The sequence below is a fragment of the Phaethon aethereus genome (assembly GCF_964289735.1).
Source record: "Phaethon aethereus genome assembly, chromosome: 9".
NCBI lineage: Eukaryota > Metazoa > Chordata > Aves > Phaethontiformes > Phaethontidae > Phaethon > Phaethon aethereus.
The window spans coordinates 19,069,451-19,095,490 of record NC_138585.1 but is presented as its reverse complement, the minus strand read 5'-3'; the positions used below and the strand labels follow the sequence as shown (position 1 = coordinate 19,095,490).

Here is a 26,040-nt window from a genome sequence, read left to right as displayed (position 1 = left end):
AGTTAAATTTATTTATAAAATAATGCTGACAGAAGGCATGGTTTCCTCAGCTACCAGATGCAAAGGCACTTGCACAAAAGGGAGAACTACAGAAATTAAAACTCCTGCAAAACACAGAATAACTCTTCCTATCCAGACACAGTCAATATAGACCCCAGCACTTTCTTGGGAAGTCATATTCTGCACAAAATACTGCTTTTTGGTGTCCAAACTAAACCCTGTTACTCTGATCTAATAATTCATTGAACCCAGCTGCTTGGTACATTTTTTTTTTCCTTGACATTTTCACCCTTCAGCTATTTCAAAATGGGCAACCCCATCACTCTCAGGCCTCATTTCGCCAGGCGTGCTTCTCCTTTATGCGTCAATCACTTCCACTTCTCACTTAAGGGCTCATTTTATGTAGGCAACACTAGTTCTTGAAAATCATAGGACTTCAATGAAGCTTCTGCAGAAAGATACATACACTTGTGGCTTTTGATTTGTACTGTGGTTGTTATTTCACATTTCAGATAATGTGTTTGCCAGTCACTGGAATGGATTCTATTACCCACTTTAAACGGAAACCAAATTTCCCTCCCTAAGTGCAAAAGATTTGGAAACACTTGAGTTGCATAGCAGTCACAGAGTTTCAGGAAATCTCTTAAGTTATGTCTGCCACACTTGCTATCTCCCACCTACAAATGAGTTTTGGGTGCCATTACTCAGAAGGAACGCATTTGTCCCACTTCCTCCCCACATTCACACCCCCACCTCCACATGACAGGTATGTTGACATGTATTTTTGGTCACCACAAAAGGCCACTGAGTGGCATCCTTCAAGAATGTGGCACAGGCTCCTGCGAAGCGTACCATACATGGGCACAGCATGACCAATTATGAGAGTAACGTTGGATGGGTCAAGACCAGAGTAAGAGCAACAGCAAATAATACCTCATATCCTGTGATTGCTATCTGGTGCATGGAGTCATTTACTGATTTGATTATATCAAGCATTGTGGCCAGGGCTTCTTCCAATTCAGCAGTACCCTCTGAATTCTTGCTACACTTCAGCATTTCCTGATTAAAAAAAAGATATGAAAACTACTTGGAAACTTCTTATACCAGAAGCCACCGTAAAACAATCCTCCGTGAAATTTGCACTGCATAGACAAAGTAGCAGAACTATAGGGAAAAAAAGGAAAAACAAACAAACAAACAACCACAAAAGCCAAACAGGACATTCACCAGGATTGCCATTGAGGACATACATTTTGACCTTTTTGACATTTTCAAGTTTTATGGGTTCATTCAAGATGAGACAGGACCATTCTGACATATTTACAATGATCTTTTGCATGCCACAGAATTGCATCCAGGTTTTTTCACTCTGCATCTGCTAGAAAAGAAACTCAACATAATGATTTCAGGTGGTAGAGAATTTATCACTTCCTTTTGTAATTTGTTCCACAATCTACTTATTACCACTGTTAAAAATATTAATTAATGTCTAGTCTGAATTTGGCAGGCTTGACATTCCACTCATCAGGTCTTAGCAAGCTTTTGTCAAATGGAGAAATTCTGCATGGGAAGAAGACACTTCCTGTACAGATGCTTGTAGAGTTACAGTCAAATCATCTCACAAATCTCTCTTCCTTAAATTAAATGAGACTTCTTTAATTTATAAGACAGATTTTTCAGCTGTTAATTTGGGGGGGGGGGGCGTGGTGTGGAATAGGACAGATTACTATAAACCTTCCCCATCTCTTACTCTTATTCTCTACCTCTGCACTACAATTTATGGATCTACATTTGCAAATTTCATCCAGAGGGCAGTGGTCAACGGCTCAATGGAGATCAGTGATGAGTGGTGTCCCTCAGGGGTCCATATTGGGACGAGTACTCTTTAATATCTTCATCAATGACATAGACAGTGGGATCAAGGGCAGCCTCAGCAAGTTTGCAGGTGACACCAACCTGAGTGGTGCAGTTGACACACCTGAGGGACAGGATGCCATCCAGAGCGACCTCAGCAAGCTCGAGGAATGGGCCTGTATGAACCTCATGAGGTTCAACAAGGCCAAGTGCAGGGTCCTGCATCTGGGTTGGAGCAACCCCCAGTATCAGCACAGGCTGAGGGATGAAGGGATTGAGAGCAGCCCTACTGAGAAGGACTTGAGGGTACTGGTGGATGAAAAGCTGGACATGAACCAGCAATGTGCACTCGCAGCCCAGGTGGCCAACAACATCCTGGGCTGCATCCAAAGCAGCATAGCCAGCAGGTTAAGGGAGGCAATTCTGCCTCTCTACTCTGCTCTGGTGAGACCCCACCTGCAGTGCTGCGTCCAGCTCTGGAGCCCTCAGCACAGGAAAGACATAGTCCTGTTAGAGCAGGTCCAGAGGAGGACCACAAAAATGCTCAGAGAGATGGAACACCTCTCCTATGAAGAAAGGCTGAGACTGTTGGGGTTGTTCAGCCTGGAGAAGAGAAGGCTCTGGGGAGACCTTATTGCAGCCTTCCAGTACTTAAAGGGGGCTTAGAAGAAAGATGAGGACACCCTTATTAGCAGGGCCTGCAGCGATAGGACAAGGGGCAATGGTTTTAAACTAAAAGAGGGCAGATTTTGACTAGATATAAGGAAGAAATTTTTCACCGTGAGCATAGTGAAAGACTGGCACAGGTTGCCCAGAAAGGTGGTAGATGCTCCATCCTTGGAAACATTCAAGGTCAGGTTGGACGGGACTCTGAGCAACCTGATCTAGTTGAAGATGTCCCTGCTCACTGCAGGGGGGTTGGACTAGATGACCTTTACAGGTCCTTTCCAACCCGAAGATTCTATGATAAGTTATCCTATCCTCCAACCCTTGCACAAGGAACAAGAGACAAAGTTCTTTGCATTTGCCCAAAGCAAAGAAACAAACAAACAAAACCTTTTCAGGGCTCAATTTCTTATAATCGCTTCTCATACAGAGATCTTATTTAGAGTTCCAAATATTTAGGGCCAACTGCTTACATAGCCCAGTACAGTTCCTTGCAAGGATGGCTTTTCTTAGTTCTATATGTGTCTTTTGCTTGAAAAGTGTTAGTTATAGCTCAGGACAATTATCTTCCTGTAACCAACAGTTATAACCTATAACCTGAAAGACACTAAAATCTTCATTTTAAATTAAATCAACTGCCTTGCCTCTTGCTCCTCTGCCTACAGAGGAGCCCTAAACCTGATTCAGATGCACAGATTGTTTTTTTCCCCACTGTATTGTATAGAAAGCAGTTGCTGCCAATGAGTATCCACCTGAGATCAGAATCAGACTCTGTCTTTGCTAAAAGCATCTAGGGAAGAAAAGGTTAACAGATACACACCCACATACGGTTGGTACAGTCCTGAGAAGACATGAATCGCAAAGAAGCTGGAAGATACCAAGACTACACCATAGAATTTGAAACCAAAGCCAATCAGCATTCCTCCCATTTAACAGAAAAAGATGGCTGTAACCAAAAGTAGTAAGATAACTGATTACTGTCACGTATAGTGACCTGTGATTTTGATGCTTGGAATCTGCATCAATTAATCAGCTGAAAGAATAAGTTTATTGGTTGTTAATGAGACAATAGTTCCAGTGCCAGAATTCATAACCAAATAACCATTTTATTCATCATTATTGACTTGTCCCTGCCCTATATATCTACCAGTGAAATGAAAGAAGTGTTTGGCTGGATGCAATTTTCACTTCAGGAATGCAAGCTGTGAAGAAACTAAGAAATAAATTCTTGTAATAATAGCACCTCACTAAGAACTATACAGTAAGTGAGTTTAGTTTTGTTTCCTTATGCTGACTAAAATGTCAACAGAAACTATGCTCCAGAAATACAAGTAGGAATTAGTCAAGACTCTACTAACTTTAGTAATCTTTATGATAGTAAGAATTAGACTCCTTCAGTAGGGGTGGCTGTTGACGTGGTTTTCATTCAGGCATATAATTTTCAGCCATTGTTTGAATTTGGAAATCATTTAATCCAAAAGCTGAGGCACTTGTCTTTTAAATGCTCCTGCTGCCAGGGAAAGCGTGCACCATCTTCACAGATCTCATAATCCCTGACAAAGTAAATGTCCATGCCAACATGTTGTTGCTAAGTACAAAACTGGTCTGACCAGCTTCAACCCCAACGGCTGTAACCTGTTTTGCCTGAGAATTTTACTCCTTGATCTAATCTTGCTTTTATTTACAGCTGTATTTCAAATTAAAAGTAGAATCTGGTTTACTCTCACTCTTAGAATCATTTGTTAAGGTTGGAAAGGACCTCTAAGATCATCAAGTGTGAAGTCTTCTAAAGACCTTGACATTTTTTCCCTTGTCACAGAACGGTTTCAAGAAATACAGCCAAATTTACTTCTGGATTATGTTGATGTAAATCTACTGGAGTCAGTGAATGTGCATCCTTATTAATATCCCCCTTCAATATTTGGATTCTACAGTTTTTGTAAAGTCAGTAAAGAGGTCACAGAAATACTGCACAAGTGAATGACCAGCCAGATCCTCATATGGCTTAAACTGGCACAATTTGACCAGTGCCATGGTAACTATTAGCAAATAAAATTGCAGCCTAAAATCTTCATTGCAAATTTCATGCTAAATTTCATGGCGGTACTCAACACTTCATTAAGTCCAGAGACTTCAGAAGAGCATGTAATTCATCTTCATGACCTTCCCATAAGGAAAGTCAGTAAATATTATTTTTAAGAACTGAGGAGATGAAGACAATTTAAGCCACCATCTTCAAAAAATGTCATTGGTTTGAGAGCATCTATTTCCTGTTGCCCAGTTCAGACCAGAATTTCAAGCATGGACCACTCACAGTTCCAACCAAATGAAGAGGGAAGTTCAGGTATTCATCCCATGAAAAAGTTACAACTTGTTCCTAGCTCGGTCTTTAAAATGGAAACACCAAAAGGGAGTGGCTCCTTCTGAAAGGTTTAAGTCATAAGCATGGGAAATTATCAGGTCCAGAGAGCTGAAAGTTTTGTTAAACAGGGACAGATATCAGAGACAAGATTTAAAGCATCAGTTCCTGTTTTCAAACTGTAAGACTGTATACTAATTCAATAAAGCCAAATTAAATTTTTGTTTAAAATAAATAAACTATAAGACAATAAAATATTTACTATCTAAAATACCTTACTTTATATATATAATAATATACTGCTATTGCTTAGTATATAAATACTGTGAAGTAATAGCAGTACTTACTCCTTTCTTTGACTGTTTGTTACCATTTTACAACTTAGCATTACAAAGTATTTGTCGAAGAAGTGAGAGAGGATTTATTTCCAGGTAGTCCTTCAGAAAATAGTTCTGATATGCAATTCTGTAAGTAAAACAAGCTATGCATTGGAATTCTTTACAATGTTATGGAGAACTTACCTTTAACAGCAACTGGTACTTGGTTATTCTCTGGACTGGCTTTAAGAGATAAGCATCTAGTGAGAGCTTATGGTCCAATTTACGCTGACATTCCTGTAAGAGACAACAGGGAAGAAAAATACAATTGTTTCTGGAAACACAGGCAAGACACCAAGATCATTATCATTTGGTAACCTGAAGATTATATGTCTGTGAATTAATTGAGAGAGAAATTTGTTCCATCTGCATAGGAGTTTCCAGGTTACTCATGCCACAGTGAAAATATATCTAAGCAAGAGCTAATGTTTAGGTTCAACTTAGTGTCGAAACCTGGCATGCCCTGCTCATGAGATAGCAATCATCCAGGGTTTGCAAAGAAGCCAGCACTTCTTTGGCTTGGGTATAGCCTGAAGAGTCAGGCTCCTGTCCAGGAAATCTACCTGCTACTCTACCTACCTAATCTCCTGTAGAGAGTACCTTCACACATACTAAGCACCTGCCATCAGTATAAGAACTATGCAAAAAAGTCTGTATATTGCTCTAAGTTTTCTAAAGAAAGAAGAGATACAGAAGGAAAACAAGCTTTGATGGTCTTGCACTGCTAGCCTGCAATGAAATTCCACCTGAAAAAAGATGCTGTCTCCACATTGTCTCCAGAGAGCCTCAGACCTTGGCTTGTTCTGACAGTATTTTTCATATATTTGGAGGTCCTCTTTCTGCAAGAAAAGGAGAGTTTAAGTAACGTAAGAAAAAAGAATCCACAGAGCATCTGCTTTGAGTCACACTTTTTCTTACCTTTCATACTAACACATGAAGTAATTAATACATGGGAATAATTCTGTACATAAAAAAATATACTGAAACTACCAAACTTGCTTTTTACTCCTGTAAAGTTAAATACACCTGAAAGTGAGACTTTTTTTTCCTCACTTTTTGCACAAAACAAGGAGACTGCAGACTGGAATACACATAATGTAATTGCAAAACCTGTTATCTTCCAGGAAGTGGAATAGATGGTTTGGAGAAAAAAAACACAACACATTAGAAATGTAAATTTTGTTAACAACACTGACACAGACTGCTAATTGCTAACAATATTCACCACTTAGCTGAAGTTTACATGTTCAAAACACTTCAAAAATAGTCTTGACTCTCAATAGTACAAAGACGAATTAAAAAGTTGCCAGTTTGTCTGTTGATGTCTAGGCCAGGCAGGGGGAAGTACTTAAACTCTGTCCTAGCCTAATTAGAAGTGGGTGGATTCACTTGACCTCTCTTTACTTTGACTACACTGCAGGTGCTCTCACTGAAGTCCATGGCAAAAATCTCACAGACCTCAGTGAAAGCAAAGGCAATCTCTATAAAAGCCCAGAGGGGTGTATTTCAAGCTCCCTAGTCTATATGGGTGGATATGGCCAGGCAGATGTTCTGCTGTTGGGTTCTCAGCTCACTAACTGTGCACCCAGTTGGCACAGAAGCCCTGCAGCCACGCGAGCATGGAGCAGTGCCATACAGATTCCTGAGCAGGGCTGGCTGTGTCTGACTGGCTGAGCACTTCTTATCTTTGTCTGCACCTATCCTGCTGGATGTGACCTCAGTGAATCAAAGACACCGCCAAAAATAAAGCTCAGGAATTCCGGGCTCTTGCCTCTGTGCTTTCAGCCTGTTAGACAGTGCCTATATACTCATGGTGCAGGGAAAGCATTTTCTTTTGGATGGAGTTACTAGAAGAAATCCCCATTGCTGCTATCTTCCAATATAGACCTATACTGGTGTCACCCTGATGAATCAGATGTGAAAGCAGAGCTATGCCATGCAACACCTTACTGTGTTAAGGATTATGCAATGTAAAAAGCTCTGTTGCAACTCAATAGATTATTAATCGTGGTGTTTCAAAATAAGTGCAGTGTTTTCCTCACACAAATAGAATTGTTTGTACATGTTGCCTTGGAGGGAAGTTAGCAGGGGGTAAAACCCACAAAACTGAAATAATAACAAAGTGTAGTCAAGCATTACAATTTGTTCCTGGTCCACAGAAACCTAATTGGACTGGGCAAGAAGAATATAGACAGTGACAGTTAAGAGCACTGTTAGCATTAAGAGACAAATACCAATTTAACTTTAAGGATTAAAGAAAAGGTACAATAATCAACAGTTTACCAGTAATTTGTCATAGTGAAACCACCCCATGCCAATGCAATCTACTGCTGCCTAAATTAGTGACACCTGCTCAGGCAGACACATCTATAAATACAGCTTTAAGTTTTGTAACACTCTAAAGAATAGGAAATTCCTGATGACATTACTGGGATCAGAGTCTAAAATGCCAAGAAATAATTAATTACCTAATTACTCAAATCACTGTCTTAAATGTTCCACACGTCTCTATATTCACATCCAGAGTTTTTGACTTCTTGCTGGTACTTCTACACCATGCTCATCTCTCCTGTAATGCTTTTCCTTTACACACTGATTTGCATCCTCAGACCTTTGTAAGCTTTCACACACAGTGTGTTTCTATGGCATATATGGACAGTTCCAATATCTTTGTTGACTGATGATTTATGAATAAATTTTGCTTCAGATTAGAATTTAGCCCTTTAAATCCAACGCACAGGTTTCTGGTCAGCCGCTACAGTCTTTTCACAGATACCTTCCTTTTCTAAATGGTTCTTTCTCCATGAATGACCAAATGCCCCAATTTCTGGCTCCTATTAAATTATTTTCTTTTTCCAAGGTTAGCAATATGAATAATTAAAGAGTGCTAATCCCCAGTGAATCACTCATGCCAGGCACCTCACCTGGCACATGTTGGTAAGCAATCTGACACACCTTTTGTTTCTTCCTGGGCATTCTTGCCTTGGTTTGGTAAGCTTTCCTTCTTCCCAGCCCTGTGTTTAGGAGATCAGCCCAGAGTGTTGTCTTATTGCTGGTAAAGCACTAGAAGACCCATCCTGCAAGGCATTCAGCACACATTCCCTCTTTGAGCATCTGTGCAGTCCATGCCACACAGAGCTTTAAGCAAGGTCAAGCATCTTGGTGATGGTGTAATAGCTGCCATGTGGCCAAAGTTGAGCTGGCTTACTTGTAATTTAGTTCATATGAAGATTGTGCCCTAACAAGGTCAAGCAAAGTGGGAGGGAGGACAAGAGGGATGTCTGGCTCATCAAAATTAAAAAAGACCACTCATTGTCATAGGAGACTCCCTTCTGAAGGGAACAGAAGGCCCAATATGCAGACTGGACCCACTTCTTAGGGAAGTCTGCTGCCTCCCAGGGGCCCAGGTTAAAGATGTGAAGAGAAAGCTTCCTACCCTGATACGGTCCTCAGATTACTAGCCATTATTGATTCTTCAGGTAGGCAGCAATGAAGTTGCAACAAGAAGCCTGAGGGCAATCAAGAGAGACTTCAAGGCCTTGGGATTACTGCTTAAGGGATCAGGAGCACAGGTAGTGTTCTCCTCTATCCTCCCAGTTGCAAGGAACGATGAGGAAAGAAACAGGAAGAGCCAGCAGATCAATATCTGGCTCCGAGCCTGGTGTCACAGGCAGAGTTCTTGGGTTTTCTGATCATGGGTTGGTTTACACGACACCAGGCCTGCTGGCGACAGATGGGGTACCCCTGTCTCAAAGGGGGAAAAGGATCTTTGCACAGGAGTTAGCAGAGCTCCTTGAAAGAGCTTTAAACTAGTTTTGAAGGAGGAAAGGGAGAAAACCAGGCTCGCTAGGGATAAGTCTGGGGGTGGTACACCAATGTTTGAGGGCCATTGTGCTAGCAAGATCCTTCAGTCTGCTGTCTCAGTGGAGGTAGGGGATGGAGATCCATGCGGCAGCAAGGACACAAGGGTCATTGATGTGTTAGAAACCGCAGAAGTGCCTGAGAATGATCACACAGGAATTATGGTTTCTCCTTCCATCAAAGGTGGCGGGATTGAAGTGCATCTACACCAATGAACGCAGCATGGGCTACAAACAGGAGGAGTTGAGAGCCATTGCACAGCAGGAAAACTATGACATAATTGCCATCACGGAAACATGGTGGGATGACTCACATGACTGGAGTGCTGCAATGGAAGGCTATAAACTCTTCAGAAGGGACAGGCAAGGAAGGAGAGGCGGTGGGGTAGCCCTGGATGTTAGGGAGTGTTTTGATTGTCTAGAGCTTAATGATGGTGACATCCCATGTGAAGGCTGGACATTCTTCAAGAAGGAAATCTTAAAGGCCCAGGAGCAGGCCATCCCATGTGCCAAAAGATGAGCCAGCAGGGAAGAAGACTGGCCTGGCTGAACAGAGACCTTTGGTTGGAACTCAGGAAAAAAAGGAGAGTTTGTGACCTTTGGAAGAAGGGGCGGGCAACTCAAGAGGACTACAAGGACGTTGTGAGGTTACGGAGGAAGAAAATTAGAAGAGCCAAGGCTCAGCTAGAACTTAATCTGGCTACTGCTGTAAAAGACAGTAAAAAATGTTTCTATAAATACATTAGCAACAAAAGGAGGGCTAAGAAGTATTTCCATCCTTTATTGGATGAGGGGGGGAAACATAATGACAAAGTATGAGGAAAAGGCTGAGGTACTTAATGCTTTCTTTGCCTCAGCCTTTAATAGTAAGGCCAGTTGTTCTCTGGTACGCAGCCCCCTGAGCTGGAAGACAGGGACAGGGAGCAGAATGAAGCCCCCATAATCCAAGGGGAAATGGTCAGCGACCTGCTACACCACTTAGACACTCACAAGTCTATGGGGCCAGATGGGATCCACCCAAGGGTACTGAGAGAGCTGGCAGAAGTACTCACCAAGCCACGTTCCATCATTTATCAGCAGTCCTGCCTAACTGGGGAGGTCCCAGTTGACTGGAAGTTGGGAAATGCGGCGCTCACCTACAAGAAGGGCTGGAAGGAGGATCCAGTAAATTACAGGCCTGTCAGTCTGACCTCAGTGCCAGGGAAGGTTATGAAGCAGATCATCTTGAGTGCTATCACGTGGCATGTACAGAACAACCAGGTGATCAGGCCCAGTGAGCATGGGTTCATGAAAGGCAGGTCCTGCTTGACCAACCTGATCTCCTTCTATGACCAGGTGACCTGCTTAGTGGATGAGGGAAAGGCTGTGGATGTTGTCTGCCTAGACGTTAGTAAAGTCTCTGATACCATTTCCTATGGCATTCTTCTGGAGAAACTGGCTGCTCATGGCTTGGACAGGCGTACTCTTTGCTGAGTAAAAAACTGGCTGGATGGCCGGGCCCAAAGAGTTGTGGTGAATGGACTTAAATCCAGTTAGCAGCCGGTCACAAGTGCTGTTCCCCAAGACTCAGTACTGGAGCTAGTTCTGTTTAATATCTTTATCAACAATCTGGATGAGGGGATCAAGTACACCCTCAGTAAGTTTGCAGACAACACCAGGTTGGGTGGGAGTCTTGATCTGCTAGGTAGGAAGAAGATAGGAAGGCTCTACAGAGGGATCTGGACAGGCTGGATCAATGGTCCAAGGCCAACTGTACGAGATTCAACAAGGCTAAGTGCCAAGTGCTGCACTTGCGTCACAACAACCCCATGCAATGCTACAGACTTGGGGAAGAGTGGCTGGAAAACTACCCAGCAGAAAAGGACATGGGGGTGTTGGTCAACAGCCGGCTGAATATGAGCCACCAGTGTGCCCAGGTGCCCAAGAAGGCCCATAGCATCCTGGCTTGTATCAGTGTGGCCAACAGGAGTAGGGAAGTGATCATGCTCCTGTACTCGGCACTGGTGAGGCCGCACCTCGAATACTGTGTTCAGTTTTGGGCCCCTCAATACAAGAAGGATGTTGAGGTGCTGGAGCATGTCCAGAGGAGGGCAACAAAGCTGGTGAAGGGTCAAGAGCACGTGTCTCATGAGGAGCGGCTGAGGGAACTGGGGTTGTTTAGCCAAAAGAAAAGGAGGCTGAGTGGAGACCTTATTTTCTCTACAACTACCTGAAAGGAGGTTGTAGCGAGGTCCGTGTTGATCTCTTCTCCCAAGTAACAAGCAATAGGACAGGAGGAAACAGCCTCAAATTGCGTCAGGAGAGGTTTAGATTGGATATTAAGAAAAATTTCTTCACCAAAAGAGTTGTCAAGCATTGGAACAGGCTGCCCAGGGAAGTGGTAGAGCCACCATCCCAGGAAGTATTTAAAAGACATGTAGATGTGGTGCTCAGGGACATGGTTTAGTGGTGGACTTGGCAGTGCTAGGTTAAGGGTTGGACTTGGTGATCTTAAAGGTCTTTTCCAACCTAAGCAATTCTATGATTCTGTCTTCCACCTCATTCTGCTACTGTGTTCCAGGTGAGAAGCCAGAGAGGAGAGATAGGCTGGGCCTCCACAGACTCTTTCTGCCATCACCTGAGAAGAAGGGTTCACATCCATGGTGACAGCTGACCAGGTGGCACCGGTGAAGGTGGGAGACTGTGTGGAGACATGGCTGAGGAATAACTGGCAGGGGATGGAGGGACTGAGGCACCAGGGTGTCCCACTGCAGCTCTCAGGATGTTTTCAAGCAGCTTTGGAATCAGGGCTGAAAAGTCCCACTGTGATCAGACTGGGTCATATTCTTCAAGTATGAATCTAAAAATCAGTCTGTTTCTAATCATGGGCGAACCACAATGTTGTGACAGGACAGTTACACCCATACAAAGAAGAAGAAATGGAGAAGTGAATCTGCAACAATGCGAGTTTCCTCCCAGAACTCGGCATCACCTTGAACAGCAGCCGTTTCAGTTTCCCCCATGCCAAAGCAAGCACGGCCATAACTCACAGAGCAAGCCAGAAGCCTCTGCTCAGCAGGAAGAAGTAAAAAGCTGCCAAATCATGGGGAACACAAACACACAACCAGGCTTTTGTTTGTGCCTCCTAAAGGCAGTCCAACAGAAACAACAAATTTCTGGACTTTATGTGGCTTCTTCTAAAAACAGAACATAAGGGCAAGTTCTTGAATCAAAGGTGCTACTGTGTGAGCAGAGACATCTCAGGCGAGAGCCTTTTGCTTTCTTAGTGCAAAATTTTAAATAGGGAGAAAGCAAATGCATGATTTAACCTCTTATTCAATAGGTTTAGTGTTGTTTGAGTAGGCCATAGATACTGATAAGCAAAGGTGACAAAGGGACTGATTTTCTTTCACTTCACACCTGAACCATAGCTTTAGCACTGCTGATTTCATATTAGTAGAATAGTGAGGAGAACTGGGCCTAACAGATGTTTTCACAGAAACATAAGCTACAGTATTTAAACATGGAATTTGAATTACAGGATCAATTCTGTGTCAAGAATTTTTCTTTAGCTCCAAATCCAAGGATATTTGCAACATATAGACTATTTTATGCTTCTTGGATTTCAAAGGTCTGCATTCTTCAAAGACTTTTTATCCTGTTTTGCATAATATTTTCATGCTCAGCATCTGAATCTTAGGATAACAACATATTCCTTAGTAGTGTCATTTACTCAAGCTCTAAAAGCTGGCTGTTAAACAGAAAATAATTCAACGGACTTATAATCACATTTACACTCCTATGATGTTCTTCAGCCTGACCTGTTTGTAAATTGGGGGCATACCCTTTGCAAGCATCATGTGTTCATAATTCCCCTTGAAATCTTAGAGATGTGACAATGCTCAACACCTCTGACAGCTGGGATATGAATGTTTCATCCAAATCTGTCTGTATTTCATACAGCACCCTGCTGAACAAAGAAGATTCAACATGTACCCTGGAAAAGCAGCAGATGCTAGGTGCAGTATACAGTGGCAGCAGGAGGTGCCTTTGACTACAGGTAAGTGGACAGATTTTCCCGTTTCTCCTGCCTCTTCCATTTCCCGTGCAAAACACAGAGTCTTATTCAAGCAGTTTGTCAGACTATGAAAATAGTAGCAACCCACCAAAACATTTTTTTTCTGGGGCCTCTGAATAAGTGCTATATAAACAAGCACCTCTTGTTACGTTACAGGAAACAGAACTAACAGTCATGTTAACTGGGGGTGGGGGAGGGACATGACTGGCACGTCTCAGAGGAGAGAGTTGCAAAACTTGGGCACTGAAAGCCACAGAAAGCAAAGACATCTGATCAAAGCCATCACTGCCTGTTTCTCATAAACTGAGCTCATTCTACTTTTAAACAAACAGCTGTCCCTCACCACTTCATACAAGTTGGAAGAATCCCACTTGGTTGTTGAATTATGTGAACAAGTAAAGGAATTGACCTCTCAGAGTCTTAAAGAGTTGGTGGGGTTTCACCACACAAGGGAGGTGGTAGACTCTGCTGGACCGGTTCTAGAGGAGTAAGTCTCCTGAATGGTGCAGAGAAAAGGGAGATAAGATAAGGCAGGAACAGGATGAACTGTCTGGACTCAGAGCAATCTGCTGTGATACCGTTCTCTGCTTATTTACAGTAAAGTGGTGTCTGGGATACATCAGACTGCTGGTATAGATTTGTCTGATATGAAAAGCTTGTCAAACATTTGGATCACTAATTTTTTTTTTAACCAGCTATGATATTTACATTGGTAAAACACTGGTAACAGGTCTCTTCCTGTCAGTAAACCAGGTAAAGGTTCAGATTTCAGAATACACACTTGTTAGTTGTGGCTTAATTTGGCAATATCTGCTTATGTGAGTTTTCCTCATTCACAAAAGCAATCAGAGTGAAAGGATAGGAGTAAATCTGTAAGTGCTGTAGGATAAAACCATAGATATTCATACAAACATGCAAAAGGATTTACTTACTCTTTTCAAAAAGCATCGGGCAAGAAGCTCGGGGTTTTCAATGCAATTTTCTATCTCCTTAAGGAAAATCCTGAGAGGGAGAAAGGAAAGCAAACAGTAATGTAACATCCCACTCACACTGTGTGCTAGCTTCTGTGTAAATCCAGACTAAAGCCTACATTTTTGTAGTAAGAGGATTCAATGGGGAAGGTAACAATTCTGACACACAAAGAAATATATTATGTATATATTAGTAAAATGGGATGTGGTTCACAGCTGATGGCCTGAATCCCCAATATTATCTGTTTTCTTCTGCTCACAAGCATCTGATACACCTGGTTCCTCTGGCTGTTGAGATTTGTTTCCAATATGTAGCTCAAACACCTGCTTCCCACTTGGTTACAAGGATTTTTCAGAACAGCTAGAAAAGACGGAAAAGCTCTGTCAGATGCGGGAGCTTAATCAGCAAGCAGTGAAAAAATGGGATGTAGTCCAAAGGCTTCTGCAGTGGCAGTCAACGCACTAAGCCTTTAGGGAAAGAAAGACCAGGCTTGCAAAGGGAAAGCAATGTCATTCTCCAAATGGAAGACACATTCCTTCAAAATAATACATAAACTGGAAAAGAATTTTTCTACTATGTATCAACTACTCTGGCATAATATTTAATCTTGCAAAATTGGGATTTATTTATTTATTTTGTTCAACTGCTTGTTACATCTTATGGGCAATTATTATCCAAAAGAGTTCCTGAATTCTGACTTTGGCTACAGCCAGTTTTACTTAATCAAGGCTAGGAAAAGCAGGAAATTTACAGAGGTAGTCCTAAGATTTGTGTTTTGAAAGGGGATCAAAACGTGCTTAATCTTGTTGATTATTGGTACTCTGTAGTTCTGGGCACTAGATCATCTTGTCTTCAGTGTGGACAAGGCTTCTGGAAAGGTTTATGATCATGTGAAGGATAAAATTCCTTAAGAAAAGTGTTATCAAATATATCATGTCTTCTGATGTGATAACAGAAATATAGGACAAATAAGCTGAACACTAAGAAAACTTCCTCGCAGAGGAGTTTTGCCAGAGAAAGAACATCAGAATTTAGTCCCGTGACGTCTACCAGTATACCAAGGGAAGTAGTAAAATACTCACCACGAGGGACACTCAAAATGGATAATGCCAGGGGAAATCACTAGTAAATGCACAAAAGGGTATAATCTTTCACAAAAAAGATGAAACAGATGATCTCAGAGGTGTTCTCCATACATGGGTTTTATAGGACACACACAGAGACAAAGTGAGGATGACTTTTCCTGCCTGTGCATGTGTGAGTGTGACAAAGCAGCCCACATAAAGGGAGTAGAAATGACAGTAGCACCCCAAGGGCATAGGACAACCGCCAGTTCCCACGTGCCTGTTGTGGAATTCAAAGATTTCTGGAAGATTCCCAAAAAGAATTTCCTTCTTGTTCTGGAGTGCAGATGGAATCAGATGTACTAAATTTGGATTGTCCATTTCTGAAGCATACCCCTGCAGAGAAGAGTGGAAAATAAAACCAGGCTGTTTTTACCAGGGGAAAAGTACTGTGTCCGAGACACTGACAAGCCTCAAAGTCTATGCAAGTCTATTGTTCTCAACAGAGCATACAAAGGCTTCGACTACGCCAGCTTCTTTGTTGCTCCCATGAATTTCTGATGCTTCTGATTTCTCCCACAGCTTTTACCCCTGATGATAGCTGTGCAAACACATTTTTAACCACAAATGGACAGATTACTGGATTAACAAAAAAGATGAAATTATGTCCCTAGGATTCAAAAGCCATTTTGGTCATGTAGGGATGAAAACTGCTAAGTTTGATAGTCACATATCTTTCTGCTACACTGCTTCATTGTGAAAGGGTTAGTTTGGATTTATTTGTTGAACTGTGGTATTTGGCTTGATTATTTGGTTGTTTCTTGTAGAAACTGGATTGTGTTTCTTTTATAGAAACTTTGAAAGAAAAACATTCTGAGTGCAGATTTCAAAGTCAAAAGTCAAGAGTAATAGATCAATTATCTGAGCTGTTAGCTCCCACAGAACAAATCCAATAAAGCAACCACATGGTTGTAAAAAAGAAACTACCCAGTCCTTCAAGTCCCACCCAAATAGAAGCATGATTGAGCTGCCCTACACAGCCTCCATCCTCCCATCCACAGACTAGGGACCTCAGACTCCACGCACACAGAGTATGCCGGTATCCTACGAATTTCAAAAGCTCAAGAGTTGTATTTGCAGTGTAAGCTGCTCCTTTTTGTGTTCAGACACTGTATGGGACAATAAACAAGAGGGGGAGGAGGGCCTTCCTTTTTCTTTGTCATTTTCCAAACCTACATTCACAGAAATTTAGTGTCTGGCTCCATGGAAATAAAGGGTGCTGTTTCTGAAGCTTACTGATGATATTTTTAAAATGCGCATTATTAACTATTCCTCTGTCCATAACTTTAAGGACCATGTAACTTTTATCATTCTGTGGGCTGGGGTCAGAAAAGGTGCCTCTTCCTTCAAGCCCTGAGGAAAGATGTTCAAAACATCCTCATCATTTTCCATCTCCAAGGCCGAGCTATCTTGCTAAGGGAGGCTGTGCTGTGTACTCTAAACACTAGGTGGGAGGTGAGAGTGCTCAGCCCTTGACGGATGTGCACCCCCAGTGATGACTTAGAGGTTAAGCAACAGAAATCGTTACAGAAGAATTTCTTACCTCTATTATACTTTGAAGTTCTTCTACATAAACCCGTTCAGTTTCTATCAGCTCATTGATTATGTGGCTAAAAGAGAAGAAAGGTGGAGAGTTACAGTGCTTTCCAACAGTTCAACAAAGCACACATGAAAGAAAAAAACAGTATTCCTTGCATATTCCTGTTTATGCCTCTGACTATACAAAAAACCCTCTGAAGGTCATTTCTCCATACTTCAATACTGTGCCTTGTTGATAAGCTTAAAAGTCCTAAACATCCCTTGGACTATTATTTTTTCAGCTCATTTTAAACTTCTTCTTGGTTGTTCCTGTTACTTTTATACCTACAAATCTGAATAAAAAGATTAAAAATGCCCCACAAAGCGAACAAAAAAATGTTTCCTCTTCTAATAATAACTAACAATACTCAATAAAAAAGTATGATATTTCTGAAGGCTATGATATGTTTCTGTCTTGCTTTCTTCTATAGAATAAAGAAAATTGGTGATTAGGCTTCCTTTCTTTAATACATTACAAAAACAGGCAACAGGATGATGTCAGAAGTCTGAAAACATGAAAGTAAATTAGAGTAAAATATTTATACTATATTTTGGTCTTTTAATTTCTAATATTAGTTCAATGCTCCTAGGTAACTTGGAGACATATAACTTGAAAAAGCCGGATATATTTCACAGAAACATGAATGTAACCAGGTCACTTTTGGACAAATATCTAATTAGATTTTAAAATAAAATAGCATTAAATCCCTCAACTTTTTTTTATGCATCAGTTGTCCTATATTCTCAAGAAAATGTTCACTTTACTACTTTTATGAACAAAGTTTTCAGGGTAGCTGTTCCAGAGGTTTGAGCAGTTTCTCCAAGTAGAAAAGGACTAATGCCTAGTATTCCTTTCCTGGTCCATGCTTCACAAGAGTCTGTAACCACACAGCTACATCAAGCAAAAACACATCACCAGGAGGACACTAGGGAGTAATACCTAGAGGAACTGGAATATGGCCAGCCATAAGCAGCACACAGCCTGAGGCTAGTAAAGTGTAGGCAACTATTGTCATCAATACCAGCACATGCATTTGTCCAACATCTCCCTGTACATACGGTAGGGTAAGGATGACATCAGTGATGGCTAGAAAGAAGAAAAATATCTTATGCTTGGCGACCCCCCTCTCTCTACCTCAGGAGCTATCTGCCACTTCACACATACAATCAGTACCATTAATCCCAGGTTTTCCCCTGGAAATGTACTTGCTTAGCATGCTACTGGCCAGCCAAAAACATCATGGTGTGTCTGGAGGGTAGCCTCCAGAGTAAATGCTACAGGAACTATGTTTTTTGAAAAAATACAGATTTCTGGTATTTTATTAAAAAGCTCTCCAAGAAACTGGAGGAGATAGAAGTCTGCTCCTCTGCTGCCTAGTGCCAGAAGCTTAAAGCTTCTCAAGGTTGCTTTCTAGAGGAAAATATAAAGACAGGAATGTGACTTCCATGACTCCTGCTGTGAAGTTTGCTCTGACTATGTCTGATAACCCGTTTTTTATATATCACACAACAGTCATGTAATCAGCCAGATCCCAGTAGCCCTTTATATCACGAACTTCATTTACACTGTTGCGTCCACTGTAAGGGGATTTTGTCATCCTCCGCATTTTTTAGGATGTCCTTTTGTAGATTAATAAATCTACTTCTGATAAAGCCTCCTTTAAATGGCATTTAAAAGTAAAGTACTCATATTTCTGGCAGCCTGAAATGCAAAAGCACTGACTGAAACCTTACTAGGTTACTAAAATAGATTCATTGATTTGCTTTGGATTTACCCAGTCTTTTTCAAAGCAATATGATTTTGCAGGCTAGGTGTGGACCACTTACTCTGGTCTCATAGGCTATTACTGCTTTATGGACCACTGCTTAAGAAACTTTATAAATACTGAGAAAACTAGACCTTACCTTCAATTGACCTATAACATTTCAAATTTTGTTACAAAATAACTAGGGTTTCATAGGTATCTTGCCTTAATGCCTTATAGTAAAGACAAAATTGGAGAGTGTCTCCCACAAGGCAGGGAAACGGGTCAGGGCTGTACCTTGCACACTCCAGGAGTACTGACTCCAGTTAGTTAACCTCCACATTGATATCAAATTGAGATATTCATGCACAGGAAAGCTGCATTTAGCAATAGAGAAAAAATGGTATCACCCTTCATGACTAAGCAATACTATTGAACAAACACGGGGTGCAAAGGGATTCTGCAGTACTATGCATGATCTCATAAAGCCAAGCCATGTTGGACTCTAACCCATGTAAGAGCTCTGTCCATGATTCCCTGAATTTGAACACCTTTGAGTTGGAAAATATGTTTGGGCTATGCTCAGAGTACTAGACTACTCCTCATATATGCCACTTTAACGCACCTTCATGAGAATTGCACAGTCAATGGCCTAAGGACCCATTTGTCAAAAAAAAAAAAAAATTTACAAACATTAGCACTTGCTTTTACAGCTGACTGGAAGAAAGAAAACTTTTATGGTTAAACATGCCTTTCCTTTGAACAGCTATTGAAGTTACCGCACGGACTAGATACAAAGGGAGACAAGCAGATTGTTACTGTTCTAGCATCACTACCACTTGCAGTGCTGAAAAGAAATCATAAGGACAATACACAACTTGTTTCTGGAGTCAAAAATGTTGGCTAACATACCTCATCAAGCTCAGGCCACTAATGGTTATCAAGCTACAACACAAAGTCAACTGGCAGAAACTTGTTGAATCAGACAGATGTTTGGTGATCACTACCTACTTCAAATTAAGTCTTTCAAATTACATTTGTCACTGTCTATCATTTTCAGTACAGAAAATTGGAGATTCAGTTGTCCAGGTAGGCAGCTAATAGTAGATACAATAAAACTGACACATGCAAGTGTAATTTGCTATGCAAACTTCATATTTGCATTGGCACAACAGTGTGGCCATAGAAACTGTGCATACATCCTACCTGTGCACACAGCTATGGTCTTTGCAATGATACACAGAAATATTTTAACTTTTAGCACTCTTCAGAGCCAAAGGATTGGTTATGTTCCTGGTTCCCTTGGTAGACCTAAGAACTACTGCTCCACACTTATTTCATGAATTGGAGAACAGGTTTGACACTGAAGATTGTTCCATCAGTTATACGTTTTGAAATATCATCTTTAACTTCAGACCTAATCTAATTTTTTTTTAAGGAAACCTCAAATTCTGTTTATTATTTCTGTTCTCCAGATCCAGAAGACCTAAAATTTCATGTTGCAGCAATTGGAACCTCATGAGGTTTATTTAATGCTCATGATTCACATTTCCAAAGAGCTGCTGCATTGTTTAAAAAAACATAACAGAGCAGGTGTGACAAAGTCTCATAGAAACTTAATGTTTTTAAGTCTTAAATTAATCTTTAATTTTAAGTTCATCTTACTGTTGAAAGATGCTTGTTTACCTGCAAACAAGCCATAAATCTTCCGGACGTTATTTAGTCTGTTACCTAACAGATTGCATCAGGACTGACTCTGAAGCAAACCCAACGCTTAGCTGACAATTATACCTGAAATGCAAATTATTATTCCTTAGGTACGCTAGTAACTGTCATAAACAAACAGTGCGGTGCCTGTCAAAAGGACAACTCAAACTAATCCAATAAGTAGAACCAAGGGCTTTAGGATATTTTACTATCCAGCTTTCTATGAAAGATGAAGTAAAAATGAATTATTTTAATTTTTTCTGAGTCCTCATTTAACATAGAGTACCAGCTCTTGAATCCCCATTGTAAGAAATTTTTTTTTTTGATTTACTAATCCTAATTTGTTTGGAAACTTTATCTATTCAGGGCATTAAAAAAAATCACATAGGAAGAATGTTTTATTAGAGGAAGTTCTGTGGGACTCCTAAGATACTGCTGTTGTAGTTATGGGGTTGTCATAACATCTAACACATATCTTTTAAGAAGATTTGATTTTATTATTTAACTTATTTCTATATGTAGATTTATACTAAGAGTAAATGCTTTAGGTTTTTAAGTGTTATGAAAAACCCTTTCACTCCTAGTAAAGGTGGTGTTAGCCATTTTGTCATTTCAGTTTCAATGACAATGAACAGAGACAGAATCATTATGGTATTCCTTCAGCTCCTGGTTAGAGTTCAAGAGCTTCATATCACTAAACCATGAGTCTGAACATAAAGGGTAATAATTTTCCAATACTTCTCCACAGTGAGATAGCAGGATTTGCTGTCTAAAAACTTTCACTGCTCAGTTTTGTTGTTCTTTTGGTTTGGTTTGGTTTTTTTAACTGTGTTCTGTTTCAAATGACAAATTGTGTCCACATGAAAAAAGAGGAATTTGATCAAACATCCAGCATTCTGTCAGACTCTGTGCACATGCTTTAGAGCTGTTTTTACACTTGCCTTTTAGTTCCGAAGAAATCTCTGAGATTTCCTACTTGGAACACGGGAGCTGTATGCTTAAGCTTTCCACTGAACCCAAAGCAGAAAACCTCTCATGCTTCTGCAAAGAGCTGGTGGGTGCAAATTCTACTTCCAAGGCTGCTACTGGTTGAAAGAGTGGTGCAAGATATAATCCATCCTTCTATCTATGCCCATCCCACAGTCTCCCGATGTTATTTTACATGATTACAAAACTATTCTTCTGAAAGTGTTATTCTGTATTTCTTTCTCTAACGGGGTCATGCTATAGCAGCCACCAGGAACACTCAACACAAACCCATCAGAAAAGAGCCTTCCCTAGCTCCAGCGCTCCCAGAGTCACTTACCTGAATTGCTCTCCAAATAATATCCACAGCAGCAAAACCTCAAACATTAAAGATTGTTGCACATGAATCACTCTCTTGTCAAACTGTTAACAATATAAAGCTGTGCACTTGGTTAAGGGCCTTCAACAGACCATAGAATTGCCCTGACAAAGATGAAATTTAAGAACAGTAAATTAAAGAGCTACATAAATGTGTCTTGCTGCTGCGGGGAAAAGCATTGAGAGGATATAAACTTTTACACTCACTGCATGAGCGTGCTAGGTTGGTATATGATGAAGTAGAGAGCTCACTATATGGCACAAGGCATTTAATGGCATTTGGGATAGTCTAAAGGCCTAGAAAACTGGTAGTGACATAATCTGATTTACATCAAGCCACGAGGGTTGAAATGTGAAATGTTCATCATCTCTTCCAGGATGTCACGGGGCTGCGAGAGTAACTCAGCATGCACCTGCTGTGAGTATCATGTTTAAGGAAAATATGATGCAGCAATGGACAGGAGTATTGTCACAGGCAGTTCTTCCAACTGCCTTTTTCCCTTGGATGGTCTCAACAAGCATGACTAGGTTAGAAGTCATTTCTGGTGACCAGCTACGTTGTAAGTCCTCTTTACATTGTCCAACATTTGAACAAAGCTAATATTGCAAATGAAAACATAGTTTCTAAAGAGAAAGGACACTGGACTGTAGATAAGAAATTAAGACAAATACAGCTAATCCATTGTCTTTCTAACTGCGAAGAAGAAAGTACAGGCCCCACGGTTCACCCTAATGTTTCTCTAAATAATATCAGAAATTAAACAAAAGGTGAAAAAGTGAAGGAATGAAAAAGCATATCAGAAATAACAAAGAATATAAACTAATCAATGGCAGACCAGAGATACGGGCCCTTACTCTATTTAGGGTTTTAAACTTAGCTCACAGTTCATTCAGTCTCTCTTTTTTTCTGTGCCCATGTCCACACTACACTGTAGCACAGTTTCATGCAGATTTCTACCAGTTTCCGAGGGCTTTTCTCCAGCCTCCCGTGCTGCCACACGCACTGCTCCCTTGGAGGCAGCTGCAGAGGCAGCGCTGATGCATCTGCCGTCCCACCTGCTTTTGTATTTCCTTTCCCCTTCACAGAGAAACATGAAAATAGGAGATGGAGCCAGAAGGGACCACTTGAAATCTTGCCCTTGGTGCTAAGGGATTGTTCATGGTTTGGCCAGTAAGTATGAGAACTGGCATCCCATGAACAGGCTCACTGCAGCTGGCTGTGTCTGAGAGGATTTGGAGGTAATTTCAGAATAGGAAGCAGCTTGCAGCCTTGACTTTGGACCCAACAATGCGATTACAGAAAAGATTAGAGATTACAGAGATTACAGTCCCCTTGGTGACTGGAAAGTGGAGAAAAAAAACAGGTGTAAATCTGGGATGTGTGAGGTAAAGCAGGGGCAGATCTTCCACACTCCACTGTTCCTTCATTTCAGAGACATTTTACAAGAATATGAGATTCAGATGGCAGCAGTCCAAAGACAACAAAACTCTGAGTTGGACGAAGTTTATGGGCAGCTGTCACAAGGCTAGTTCCTTGCCAGGATCATTCCCAAGTAAGCAAGCCGTCTGTATTGGGTTGGTGTGGCAAGGTTTTGGTAGCAGAGGGGCTACGGGGATGGCTTCTGTCAGAAGCTGCTAGAAGCTTCCCCTATGTCCAATAGAGCCAATGCCAGATGGCTCCAAAATGGACCCACCACTGGCCAAGGCCAAGTCTATCAGTGGCAGTGGTAGTGCCTCTGGAATAACGTATTTAAGAAGGGCAAAAAAACCCTGCACAATTGCAGCCAGAGAGAGGAGTGAGAATATGTGAGAGGAGCAGCCCTGCAGCCCTCAGCCCGGAGCAGGAGGGGCAGGAGGGGCTCCAGGCGCTGGAGCAGAGGGTCCCCGGCAGCCCCTGGGGAAGACCACGGGGAGGCCGGCTGTGCCCCTGCAGCCATGGAGCTCCACGGGGGAGCAGATCTGCACCCGCACCCGGGGAGGGCCCCACGCTGGAGCAGGGGGATGCCTGAAGGAGGCCGTGACCCCGTGGGCAGCCCACGCTGGGGCCGGTTCCTGGCAGGGCCTGTGGCCCCGTGGAGAGAGAGAGGAGCCCAGGCCGGAGCAGGTTTGCTGGCAGGACCTGGGACCACGCAGGGGACTCAGGCTGGAGCAGCCTGTTCCTGAAGGACGGCACCCGTGGGAGGACCCAGGCTGGAGCAGCTCCTGAAGAACTGCAGCCCTCGTTGCCAGTAAACCTTCATTCCGGTGGAGTATACTCGCTCTTTCCCAAAGAAACAGATTCACCAAATTAGAAGAGTTCCAAAGGTGGAATATTCTGGTCCCAGTAACACCTGACCCACTGGCTTTCCTGATGTGGGAATAGCGACATAAAACACAGCTCAGGAGAGCAAGGCCAGCTTTCCCTCTGCGGAGGGAGTGTACTACGTGTCTGAGCAGAGAGGGCTCGGCCACTTACCTGGCAAAGCACTCTGTGTGGCAGGGCCTCTGCTGCTACCATACCTTGGCAGAACTGGGTGTGTCTGTGGCAGGGAGAGATCACACACAGGCCCACTGATGTGATGTTGTCAGATGTTCCTCCAGCAAAGGAAACTTCTTGTTATGGGAAACAGTCCAAATGCAGGAACTAGCTCACATTTCTTCGAATTATTGATCTGGTTTTCGAACAAAACGTTGTGGCCCTGTGTCCTGGTTTCAGCCAGGGTAGAGTTAATTTTCTTCATAGAAGCTAGCGTGAGGCTATGTTTTGGATTTGGGATGAGAAAATGTTGATAAGGTGCTGATGTTTTGAGTTGTTGCTAAGTAGTCAAGGACAGTCCAGCTTCTCATGCTGGCCTGCAGCGAGCAGGCTGGGGGTGCATGGGAAGCTGGGAGGGGACACAGCTGGGACAGCTGACCCAGGCTGGCCAAAGAGATATTCCATACCATATAACGTCATGCTCGGTATATAAAGCTGGAACAAAGAAGAAGGAAGGGGTGGAGGGACGTTCGGAGTTATGGCGTCTGTCTTCCCAAGAAACCATTACGCGTGACGGAGCCCTGCTTCCCTGGAGATGGCTGAACACCTGCCTGCCCATGGGGAGTGGTGAACGGATTCCTTGTTTTGCTTTGCTTGCGTGCGCAGCTTTTGCTTTACTTATTAAACTGTCTTTATCTCAAACCATGAGTTTCCTCACTTTTCCAATTCTCTCCCCCGTGCCACCGTGGGGGAGTGAGCGAGCGGCTGCGTGGTGCTTAGTTGCTGGCTGGGGCTAAACCACGACACCCTGGTTACACTAAGACCACAAATCCCACAGGTGTGATTTCACATCAGCTTCCTTTGGGCAGATTATTCTTGCTTTGGCAGCCATGTCATCCTGTGGCCCTGCAGCACTGCTGAGATCTCACACATTGAGCCAGTTTCCACCTGAAATGACTCCTAGCTTTGAAGGACTGCAGTGCCAGCACAAAAAGGGTGAGAAGGATGGACACAGTATTCTACTTTGTCACTAGTGCTCTCTGACCTCTGGCAAGTTAGTCATGCCATGCTGAAGTGAAGAAAAAAAAAAGACTGCATAAAGGATTCTCCAACAGGGGTGAGATTGTAGGAGCTGCCAGGATAGCAAAGCATCAGGAAGAGACTTGGAGAAGGAGGCTGAAACAAGGGAAACAAGTCGGGGGCAAGCTGAGCAGGAAGGGATGGTGGCAGAGCATCATCTCAATTGTTTTTAGCCAAGGTTGTAAGTGAAACCTTGAAACGGAGCTAAACGCCGGTATTAAGTAGCACCCTTCACTTGTTGTGGTGCATTTCTGTATTTGTCACTGCCTGTGCTGACATTTAGACCAAATGCAGCTATTTATATTGCTTTGGCCTGTGCAAATAGCAACTAGCAATGTTGTTAACCAAGTATAAACTAATCCTGCACTGCATTGCCTTGTTGCAACAAAACTTTGTCGGTAGGTATTTATATGAGCTGGCTTCTTCTGGTAACTGAGAGCACACTACTAGGAAGGTCCTCACCACAATGACCATAAAGAAGACATGTACTAGCCCATTATGTATTAGTAACTCTTCTGCCTTCCTTCTTCCTTAATAACAGAAGAAAAAGGCAAGATAATTGAATGGCTGGTGAAATTCCCCAGGTGTGCCAGGTCATTATGCAGTTCTGTATCACAATAATTCTGGTAGAAGCAGTGTCAGATGGTTTCTCTGCTGTGATACGTGCTACTTTTAAAAACTCAATCAAATACAATGAAGCACTAGGCAGAAATAATATCCAGAGACTACCACAACATATTAATATCTCCTCTGGCTAAATCTCAATGGCTTTTTGCTCATACAGTTACTATTCGTGCATCCTGTGCAGATGGCAATATAAAACTAATTCAGGATTTTTGTTTCCATAGCTTTGCTGCTTTTC

The 26,040-nt window shown here is 42.1% G+C and overlaps 1 protein-coding gene across 1 annotated transcript in view; it reads right to left on the bottom strand.

Annotated features, from left to right (window-relative positions):
* Window positions 1-26,040, bottom strand: part of MCF2L2 (MCF.2 cell line derived transforming sequence-like 2) — a gene marked incomplete at its 5' end in the record, with an annotated part of 165,038 nt that overhangs the window by 33,026 nt on the left and 105,972 nt on the right. The window contains 6 exons of the mRNA XM_082003683.1: window positions 934-1,059; window positions 5,401-5,493; window positions 6,003-6,095; window positions 14,106-14,175; window positions 15,490-15,605; window positions 16,813-16,879. Of these exons, the coding sequence (XP_081859809.1) occupies window positions 934-1,059; window positions 5,401-5,493; window positions 6,003-6,095; window positions 14,106-14,175; window positions 15,490-15,605; window positions 16,813-16,879 (565 nt within the window). The remainder of the gene's footprint in view (window positions 1-933; window positions 1,060-5,400; window positions 5,494-6,002; window positions 6,096-14,105; window positions 14,176-15,489; window positions 15,606-16,812; window positions 16,880-26,040) is intronic.